The sequence below is a fragment of the Miscanthus floridulus genome, chromosome 18, assembly GCF_019320115.1.
Source record: "Miscanthus floridulus cultivar M001 chromosome 18, ASM1932011v1, whole genome shotgun sequence".
NCBI classification, from domain to species: domain Eukaryota; kingdom Viridiplantae; phylum Streptophyta; class Magnoliopsida; order Poales; family Poaceae; genus Miscanthus; species Miscanthus floridulus.
Window position 1 is genome coordinate 71,831,107 of NC_089597.1, and position 10,959 is coordinate 71,842,065.

The window sequence follows — 10,959 nt, forward strand, 5'->3', positions numbered from 1 at the left end:
TCAAATCAATATTATAACATTTTCTACAGCCTTGACTAGTGGAGGTAGTAGAGGCATCCTTTGCCTTAGAGGGATGTGAGTTGCTATCCCAAAGAATGTTATATTGTAGCTCAAGTTCTTTGTGCTTTTCATCTAAGTCACAATACTTTTTCTTGAGAGTAATATTTTCTTTCTTTGTGATAGCATGGTCCCTTATTCTTTGGCTAAGGCCTTACGCAAGGATTCTACCTCACTTCTCTCTAATGCAAGAGCTTCCTTGCTAGCAATGTAGAGATCCTCTTGTCGGATAAGAGTTTCCTCTCTAGATTCTAGCTCGGCTTGGACACTCTCTAAGTCCTCTATTAGTTTAATGATGAATAGTGTAGTCTTTCTATCTAAGTTCTTAGTTAATTGATCAATTTTTTTCATCACTAGAGCTATCACTAATATCACTACTAGAGATATCACTAGGAGGTGAAGGTGGAGGAGCTTTGGCCTTGGATTTAGATTTTATCTTCTCACCCTTTGCCATAAGACAAATGTGAGAGGAGTAGTCATCATTGAACATATTGGTGAAGAGTCTTGGTGAAGAAGATGGATCATGGATACCAATGGTTGCAACTTTCTCATCTTCTTCACTTGAGCTTTCAATAGATAAACCCCATTCATGCCCAATGTGAGCTTCTCCCATGTTTTTCTTGCTCTTTCTCCAGTCGGCCTTGTCCTCCTTCTTCTCTTTCATATACTTGTTCTCCTTGATCTCATGTGGGCACTTGGCAATGAAGTGATCTGTGCTTCCACAATTATAGCATGTCCTCTTTTTCTTGTTTGGAAACTTCCTCTTTACTACCTTGTACCTTTGCTTCTTCAACCCTTTGTGAAACCTCCTCATAAAGAGAGCAACATCATCCACTTTCTCATATTGGTCATCATCATGTTCACTCTCACTAGAGGATGAGGTGATCTCTACTCTTTCTTGAACTTGCTTGATTGCTTTGGGCTTGCTAATTGAAGCTTGCTTGTTGGTCTTGGACTTGCTAGTAGAGCCTTGCTTGCTTGATTTGTTGGCCTTGAGAGCTACATCCTTGTTGATCTTGATGCCTTCTAGCTTTGCTTGCAATTCTCCAAACTTCTTCCTCTCATTTGCTTCTTCTCTTTGCATGTCAAAGGTCAAGATCCTCCCAAGTACATCATTTGGTATGAAGTACTCAAACTTCTTCTTGTCTCTAATTAGAGTTACTACGGTCTCATTTCTTGGTGAATAAACTTCTAATATAATCTTGACAACTTTGTGATCATCTAGCTCATCACAACCATAGCCTCTAATCTTGCCCACCATGGTCATCAACCTATCAAACATCTCTTGTGGCCCTTCTCCATCCAAGATAACAAATCGGTTGAGCTTGGACATCAACAAATCAATTCTTGCCTTTCTCACTTTGTCAACCCCTTCATGTGCAAGATGCAAAGTATCCCAAATTTGCTTGGCAACATCCACACCAATCACTCTTTTGTACTCATCACCATCCAAGGCACTAAGTAGCACACTAGTAGCTTGACCATTGAGGTGGATGATTCTCATTTCTTCCATGGTTGGATTCTTGGGATCAACCGGTGGCTCAAATCCATTGCAAACAATCTCTCAAATGCTAGGATGAAGACTTATAGGATAGGCTCTCATCAAGTGCTTCCACTTGGTAAAGTTAGTCCCATCGAAATGAGCTAACTTGCCCGCGGGCACATTGATGAAAGACTTGAGATCATGGTTAGTCATAGACATAGAAGAATAGTTAAAGGATACGGTGGCATATTTGTTGTCGTCATTCTTCTTGCCATTTCCTTTCTTGTCCTCCTTGCTATGCACTTGGTAGGACTCATCATCATCACCATCTTTGGAGCTGCTAGATAGCTCACTTGAAGATGCATTGGAGGCTTTTGCTTCTTGTTCCTTCTTTTTTCTTACTTCTCTTCTTTTTCTTCTAGCTTCTCTATTGAGTCTTCTTTCTTCTTTTCTTACTTTCTTCTCTTCTAACCGCTGCTGCTCCTTCTTCTTCTTCTCTCTTGCTTCTCTTTTTTCATTTCTAGATGCCCTTCTTCTTCTTCTTTCTTCTTCATTTTGAGCTTTTCGGCATCGGTTGCCTCTAGCTACGTGGGAGCATGGAGTTCCTCACTGTAGAGGCGCTAAGCTCACTGCTAGTCAGTGTCATGCAAGCCCAATGTCCTCCTAGATCGATGTTGATGGGGTTCATAGTACCGGATCCTCCTCGGGGCTCCATACCTCATGCAGCGAAGCGCACACGAGGTAACCTGCTCCGATACCACTTGTAGGATCTCTGGTACGCCTAGAGGGGGGTGAATAGGCCTGTAAAAATTCAACTCAAACCGAAGTCAAATTCATATGCAGGCACTACCGCTCTGTGAGCGCGGCACTGCCACACAGAGGCACTACCGCACCAAACAGCGGCACTGCCGCACCTGCAGGAGAGATTAGTTCATAGTTCAAAATCTACCCTACGAAATTTAGATCAGGTAAATTTTTTAGCTTTCTGCAGGGTAGTAGATCACAGATCGACAGCTGAAAGTGGTGGGAACACCACACACAAGTAGATCCGGCCTCAAACCTTAGAAATCACCTCAACAACAATAAGAACACAAGTGTAGCAACACAAGCACAAGATGACACAATGGATTTATCCCTATGGTTCAGCTCGCCACCAAGGCTTGCCTAAGTCTACGTTGTTGAGGTATATCACTAAGGCTTAGGGCTTTGCAACCCTACCTCATTCTTAAGTCAAGAGAGTGAACTCTTGAGATGAGTGGTGATTTTACTCCCTGCAAGAGGTGGTTATAAACCTCTCAAGGCTGCCACAAACTTAGCAAGCTCACCGGGAGACGCTCTAGCTAGCTAGGAGCCAAGCTCCAAGAGTAACAAACACAACCGTCGGCCAAAACAGTGAACCAAATGCTCTTTAGGCTTTAGGAATCAGTGGAGTTGCTCTCTAATCACTTTTGGCACCTTTTTCTCTCAAGGATTGATGGAGAAGTCAAAGGGAAAGCTTGAGAGCTTGAAGGGCACCAATGGAGGAGAGAGGAGATGAGCACCTGCTGATTTTTGTCGGTCTGAACCATTGGAGAAGAAGAGAGAGACGTTATGGAGGACAGGGAAAAGTATAAATAACCCCCTGCCTCCCAACAATTACTTTAGTGCGGCAGTGCCTCTCTCTAGGTGCGGCACTGCCACACCCAGCAAGACAGCAAGGGTGAAGGAGTTGTTAAGTTGGCTATCTTAGCTGAGGCGTGAGGATGTTTTGTGTAAAGATTGGGCATTTGGTTGCACACTTTTAACCAGTTGTAGTGTCTCATTTATAGTACGGCTTTTCCCATACTCAATTTCAAAAGACAAGAATTCAAAACTCCTTTGAGCGCGATGCCGTCCTTATTTGTAATTGGGGCCTCCACCTTTCCATGTAACATCCTCTATAATGAATTCTCTGCTTGTCATCTTAATAAATCTCATTAGTTCTCTAATTAGGTGGTCATCAACACCAAAACCCACATTAGGGCTTGATTGCACTTACAGTAAAATAATGCTTTTGTTTAGTTTATTACAGAATTAGCAGATATTGTACTTTGAGCAAACGATATTGCAAGATTTCACACTTCTGACGAAGAAGATCAAACAATAGGGATATTGTATGTCAAAAGACTAACTTGCCTCTCACTAATTAATTAGTTTGATTGTTAACTAGCTTATTTCTTAGTAAGGTAGTCATTAATTCCGTGCACTAATTATATGAGTCATTTTAGGCAAGTTGGTGTTTAAATGCATTCATAGGTATGTGCATGCATAGGGTTTAAAAGATAGACAAACATGGTTGGGATTGAGCAATACAAAATATTTTATAATTTTAGACAAATTTTGAATCTATAATACCTTGTATTTTGGGATGAGGGGATTATTATTTCTGCATTTTCTTGATTTTAGGATCTATTTTTTTGTTGTCATAAAAATTATTAAAATTAAGTTTCCAAAGATATTGATAGTATCGAATTGAGCATGCCTTGATTGGCTATGGAATTTGCGCCCCCCCCCCCCCCCCCCCCCCCCCCCCCCCCCCCCCCGCCCTATAATTTAAATTTGCTATAAGGATGGTACATGCACCCTGCGCAGTTCAATGGTCCAAGCGCGTATTTGTGCTCTGTGATAGCATGCCTCCAATCTGTTAGGCGTGTCACGTGTGCTAACATACACCTATGTGGGGGTGGGCTGTGTGGTGTGTACTACAATCTGTGAAGAGTATGCATGAGTGCATCTTAGCTTCTATATATATTACCTGTGTTAAAAAATGATCACCCAAGAAACAAGTTTCACAAAGTTTGATCAATAATTAGTCAGATTATATGCAAATTTAAGACTTTAAAGTTGCATCATAGTGCCTTTAGGATGATACTGATTTTTCAGAAACTCACAAACATATTATTAGAGAAATTAAGGGTCAAATCCATTTTATTTGACTTTCCCCTAATCAAAATACGTTTTCTGAATGGAAGGATAAATGAAGAGAGGTTGCTAGCCTACCCCAATTCATCTCTTCTCGAGATTGATGAAAAATGTTTTGAAAAAGTAAATAGAGTTAGGTATTAAAAAATTATAGCACTTGACGCCACTAAGGGCAGTCCCAATGAAAGAAACTAGTAGTTTCTATAATATAGGATATCGCACCAAAAAAGTACTGCTTTCCAACCCATGGTTTCTATGAGTAATAACTATTTTCTCTTTCTCTCTCCCAACTCTATCTTTTTCTCCAATGGGAGTGCGACACGAGCTCCCTAGAAACTGGTGGTTTCTCCCTAATGGCGATTTCATGGTTTCTTGGTGCATTGGGTCAAGAGTAGACCTGGTTTCTTTATGAAGAAACCATTTCTATGATTTTTGCTCTCTTTCTTCATTAATTACATTGCCATATCAGCATTTTGCCTACGTGGCAAGTCATTTAATGAGGATAGAAACCATTATCAATGCACCATTGGGACTGCCCTAATATACTCGTTGCTGCTGCCACCTCAGTCCCCCTACTCTCCTCGCTAGTGACTTGAGGAGTGAGGACCCACTCCCTTCACAGTTTCTCCAACTAATTTTCTTTTTTCGAGACCATGTCTCTGCAGCACATATTTCATTAAGAGGCGGTAGAGTTTAAGTTACAGAAAACTTGGTAAACCATAGGTTACCAGCAAGGCCTCAGCGTGGCAACCAAACATACATAGAAGAGCTAAGGAGCGATTATACAACCAGAACGTTAAAAGTGACCGAAGCTGGCGAAAACACTCACGATCCCAAAGCTTGGCATCCTCCCCAGCCGCAAGAAAACTATGGTGCTCTTGCCACAGCCTCCAATCCACTAGCAACACAGCCATGTCAAAGCCATGTGTACCCACCTTTGGTACCTGCTTTCTGGCTCGCATCCACCAACACCAGAAACATGGCGCATTGTCTTGAATCGGCCCTTGTAGACCAATGATGTCAACTACCCTTGACCAAACCACTCTGCTGAAAACACAGGCGACAAGAAGGTGGTCAGTCGTCTCCGGTGCTTGAGCACAGAGCACACATGTGTTGGAGTCTTGAATCCTATGCCAATGCCGCCTGTCAGCTGTCCAGTACTTCTTGTGAAGTGCCAACGAGAAGAAGTATTTAACCTTATTCACAACTCATTCGGTCCGTTCGTTTCGTCGTAAACGATCGTGGATTATTTACTGCTTGCTGGTTTAGTGTGAGAGAAAAATATTATTCCAGCTTATAATACATGATCGTATACGAGAGCGAACAGGCTGCTTGGCGCCTAGCGACGAGCACGGGCCGCGAAAGAGTGCCCTATAAGCCGATTCCACAGAGTAGAGCCCATCGCTCGCCCAACGCCATTGAATGTATTCAATCAGCACTTGGACCGTGAGATTCCCCCTGATGTCGCGAACCCACGCATGGGCGGCGAACGCTTCAGCGACCATATGCCTGTGTCTTCGAGTGGGCACCACGGCAAACAGTGCCGGCGCAATTGAGCTGATGCTTCTGCCGTCGACTAACGATCACGCCAGAATAAGGTAGACTTGTCATCTCCCAAGATGGATTCAGTTGATCTAACGCTGGCATGACGATGTTTTTCTCTGATGTCTGTAAATCGACCCAAGTGCGTCGTGGGTCCATTCTTCGCAGCCATTTCCAACGCAGTATGAGAGCAATACCAAAACGACGAAGGTCCACGAAACCCAGACCTCCCAGCTCCCGTGGCCAGCAAACAATTGGCCAAGTGACGCGACACTGTCCTCCTCGCGTGACCTCCGCTCCGGTTCAAAGGAAAGCACGCCTGCAGTGTGTGTCAGGATGGCTGATAAGGTGACCGATACATGAATCGCACGGCCAGCCAGGTTTAACGGCTTCCCTTTCCATGACGGAATCCTTTGCTCAATTGCGTCCATTATGGTTGCTCATCACACTTGTTCAACTTGTGGACAGATAGTGGGGTTCCCAAATACCGGCTGGGGAAATTACTAACACTACGCTATAGAATCAATTCAACGAGGTTCACCTGCTCATCAACGGTGCAATGGATTGGCGTGGCCACACTTTTCTCTAGGTTCATGAATAGCCCGACGCTTCATGAAACACCCTGAGAATCTCCTTGAGCACAAGCAGATCGTCCTGTTGTGGGGGTGACAAAGAGCACCAAATCATAAGCATAAAAGGCGCTCAGCACCGAATAGAGTGATGTCCCAATGACCTGAGGAAACCATGACTGTCTGCCAAGCAAATCAGCTAATTTCGGACGTCCAAGACCAACACAAATAGCATCAGGAAAGCGGGTCTCCTTGCTGGAGGCTCCCGGGGCACCCATTAAGCAGAATTTTTGTGCTTGCCGAGGAAAGAGTAATAGCGATCCAGTCCCTCCACTGTTTGCTAAAACCCAGAAACTGCAGCAGTTCAAGCAAGTTCATTCAATGGCTTCTAGATCTCGTTTCTAGTGGTGAGTGGATTTTGCGGTTTTTAAGCTATTTCTCTTGTCATGTGTTTAGTGCGATCCTCAAGCTTGGGCTGGTAGTTGACGATCGAAGGACCAATTTGATCTTTCATGTACTTTTTTTAAAGATCGTTTTATGTAAAACAGTTTATCTTTTGTACTATCAATTGTTTCCCTAAATATCGAATATGGGACACTCTTTTAGGTGTCTTAATTAAAAAAACTAGCAATTGAAGAAATACTCTGGGTGTTGATTTTTGAATACCAAAATATTTATAGTTTTTCTTCCTAATAACAAACTGAAGTTATCTTATAAATTTGTTGTATTTTCCTAGTCCTAGTGCTAAAAAAAATCTTTGTCTTCGTTTTCGACACAAAACTGAAGCTATCTTTCGTGGAAGAGTAATTTATAGCTGTTTCCAAGTTGCACAACGACGTGTTAATAAACAGCCCCAAATGAAAATAAACAATTTCAGTTGATTTTAAATGACAAATAAAAAGAAAGAAAGAAAACGAAAGGTCCCCTGTACCGCATCTGTGCTGGTCTATCGCCCTCTCCGAACTGTCCGCATCGAGCCATACAAAGGCTAACCAAAGGTAATCACCCTTCTCCAGCCAAGCTACTCCTGCAACTCGTCGAGCGCCTTGAGCAGGAACGGCTTGAACCTTGTCATGTTGACCATGACATCCTGCTTCATGATGATCTCGGCGATGCCGGGCCACCCCTGCGCGTGGATGCGCATTGGGTCCTTGAACACGTAGTGATCCCTGGGGTACTTGTCCTTGAGCGTCGTCTCCTCCTCCGAGACGTAGTACTCCACGTACCGGAGCCGCATGTCGCGCGCCGGCTGCCCATAGAAGTTGGTCGCCATCCAGTCCATCTTCCCCCAGGGCACGATCTGCACAAGCACGGCACCCGTCGGCAGGAAGATCTGGTTCGTGAGCCCGGCACCGTGCACCGCGAGGAGCACGTCGGCCGCGTTCACCCTCTCCGCGAACCCACGCACGTCAGCGCCGGCCTCCGCCACGGTCACCGCGAAGCCGAGCGCCTCGCACAGCGCGGACACCTCCCGCAGGTTGAGCAGCTTCCGCGTGCCCTTCCTCTCGATGATGAGCATCTTAGGCTTGGCGCTGGTCTCCTCGCCGAGCACCGCCGGCGCGTCGCGCGGCAGGTTAAAGGCACGGCGGAGGAACCGGTTGTAGTCGACCATGGAGTAGTTGTGCGGGTTGCGCGTCGGGTGAGGGGAGATGATAAGGTCGCGGTCGCGGTACATCCCGAGGTGGCCTGACCGGAAGCAATGCACCTCCTCGTCCTCGTCGAAGTTGATGACATCGTAGTTGGAGAGCTTCTTCAGAAGGGGCGTGAACTTGTGCACCCACCAAGGCTTGAAGTTGGTGATGAGGAACTGCACCTCTCCTTTCAGGTGCGCCGTGGTGAGGAACAGCGGGATCAGCACGTCCGTGTTGTCGTGGAAGAAGTTGTCCGTGTACCCGGCCACGGAGAAGACCACCACCGGGACGTCGTGCCGGCGCGTGCACTGTGGCGCGACCGCGGCCGAGGACACGGACTTGATCGTGACCTCCACGACGCCAGGGAGGAGGAAGTCGTCCTTGCGGGCGAACGGGCGAATCTTCTTCTCCCCGTTGGAGTCGAACGGGCCGGCGCCGGACGGGTTAACCAAGTACATGGCTTTCTCCTTGGGACTGATACGGATGTCGCCGGCGAGCTCACACACCGGCGGGCGCGCGTACGGGAAGCCCTCGTCAACGCCGTTCTCGTCGCAGGTGATCTTTGCCTCCGAAATGGCACCGGCTGAAGAAAACACAGAGGTTTGTGCATGTCTTAATTACATCGTATTGGTACACGGGCTACTTCATAATTAAAACGCGTCCAGAAACGAATACAAATACGGAGTATATAGTTTATCATCATGCAAATTAAAAGTTGGAGTACTTCGAGAATTAATGAGATACCCTTTCCAACGTGAGGAGGAAATGCAAATACCTGGCTTCGTCGTTGTGGCCTCCTCCTGTTGATCCTTTTCTGTTGTGACCTCTGGTAAGTTTGGCATGTTCGGGTCCGCCTCAGGGTCAGGAATATCTTTCTGGTCCTCCACTTGGGTCTCTTGCTGCACCGGCAGCGTCTCTGTAGCCGGCACCGTCGTCGTTGCCGGCGGCGTGTTCTTCAACACCAGGGACGAGCTGTCTGTTGTTCAATTCGTTGAAGGAACTCTCATCACTGAGCTAAGCATATTGAAAGAAAGTACCAGACATCCAAGAGAGAGACGAATTCTTAGTGGGGGAATCGGATTCAAAGGCCTTACCAAATACGGGCGAGTAGATGGCAAATAGCCGGGCAAAGGAGAGATAGGTGAGCAGCGCGAGGCAGCAGCCGGCCACCAGCCCGATGCCCAGCTTCTTGGGCTCGATCCTGCCGAGCTCCTTGGCCAGCCGCGGTCCTTTCCTATCGCCGGCCGCCGGCCCAGGCGGCTTAGATGGCCGCGAGTACGCCGTTGACGCCATCAACGCCCACGCTCACAAAGAATAACAAAACACGCAACCTTAAGGCAGGGCCGGGCCGGTCTCCGGTGCTGATATGTACTGCCGGCGATGGCCACCGCGGCGCATCTCTTTTCTAAGGCTTATAAAGACGCGACAGGCGGCCGAGGTGATGTAACATGTAGAGGATGATTGATCTGTTTGGAAATTAATTATACTTCCTCCTTACTCAAAAATAAAATCGTTCTTGGTCAAACATTGAGAATATAAATTATGAATAACTTTTAAATTATTGAGTTTAAAAATATGAAAGTCATATAAATAGATTTGTCTTGAAAAATATTTTTTATAAAAATATACATATATCACTTTTTGATAAATATTTTTTATAAAAATATAGAGTCAAAGTAATACTTTGGACACCGCGTCGCTATTCTAAACTACTTTATTTTTTTTTAGTAGGGAGAGAGTATACCTCGTTGTTCGTTGTGGTTGGGGTTGGGGTTGGGGGTCGTGTGGTGTGGCGTGGCGTGGCGTGGGTTGGTGGTGATGGTGCGAGTACTACGACCAAGGCGAGGCGGCTTCGTGGCCCCTTCCCTCCCTCTGTTTGACTTGTCCAGAACCGGTGCACAATAATTAGGCTTGCTTACCCAATTCCATGTTAGACATTCATCCATCCTTTATTCGAGTTTTGCTATAGCAGCAGCTTATTTCAATTTCGCCTCAGGGATTGGTTGGTTTAGGATGGAGACGGATGCGAGCATGGAACAGGTCGCCGGGAACAGAACTATTGCATTGGTTGCTTCCTTTGACACTCCACCGTGACTGAGCTGGGTCGCCGCTATCAGTGCCGGAGGATTACAGCGGTTAGGCCTCGTTACACCGGAGGATTCCGTCGGTTAGGCCTTGTTGTCCCGCCCCCTGCCAACTTAGTCAGCCATATATTTGTGTGTGTGTGTGAGGGGTGTCTCCCTTGCTTGAATTGAGGCACTTTTGAATCATTTGCCTTCTTGTCACTTACTTGAGCCTTACCACTCAAGCAGCCCTTGCCAATGATCTCATTGAGTCTAGCATTTTCTTTTCCCATTGCCTCCATGTTTGCAAGATTAGTGGAATAAGCATTCAAATCAATATTATAACATTTTCTACAGCCTTGACTAGTGGAGGTAGTAGAGGCATCCTTTGCCTTAGAGGGATGTGAGTTGCTATCCCAAAGAATGTTATATTGTAGCTCAAGTTCTTTGTGCTTTTCATCTAAGTCACAATACTTTTTCTTGAGAGTAATATTTTCTTTCTTTGTGATAGCATGGTCCCTTATTCTTTGGCTAAGGCCTTACGCAAGGATTCTACCTCACTTCTCTCTAATGCAAGAGCTTCCTTGCTAGCAATGTAGAGATCCTCTTGTCGGATAAGAGTTTCCTCTCTAGATTCTAGCTCGGCTTGGACACTCTCTAAGTCCTCTATTAGT

The 10,959-nt window shown here is 45.7% G+C and overlaps 1 protein-coding gene across 1 annotated transcript; it reads right to left on the reverse strand.

Annotated features, from left to right (window-relative positions):
• Positions 1 to 7,372: 7,372 nt before the first annotated feature.
• On the reverse strand, positions 7,373 to 9,669 carry LOC136520480 (beta-1,2-xylosyltransferease XAX1-like). Its single transcript, XM_066514022.1, has 3 exons — positions 9,317 to 9,669; positions 8,998 to 9,198; positions 7,373 to 8,805 (listed from the first exon to the last, which is right to left on the reverse strand). Exons 1-3 carry the CDS (start codon positions 9,513 to 9,515, stop codon positions 7,613 to 7,615), a joined length of 1,593 nt encoding a protein of 530 aa, XP_066370119.1. The 5' UTR covers positions 9,516 to 9,669; the 3' UTR covers positions 7,373 to 7,612.
• Between the last annotated feature and the right edge of the window lie 1,290 nt (positions 9,670 to 10,959).

Bases quoted from the DNA above. Each gene is read 5' to 3' on its own strand.
- LOC136520480 (XM_066514022.1), bottom strand. From the start codon at position 9,515: ATGGCGTCAACGGCGTACTCGCGGCCATCTAAGCCGCCTGGGCCGGCG. The intron at 9,199-9,316 runs GTAAGGCCTTTG...ATTGAACAACAG, and splicing joins CATCTACTCGCCCGTATTTG to ACAGCTCGTCCCTGGTGTTG. The intron at 8,806-8,997 runs GTATTTGCATTT...TGTTTTCTTCAG, and splicing joins GGCCACAACGACGAAGCCAG to CCGGTGCCATTTCGGAGGCA.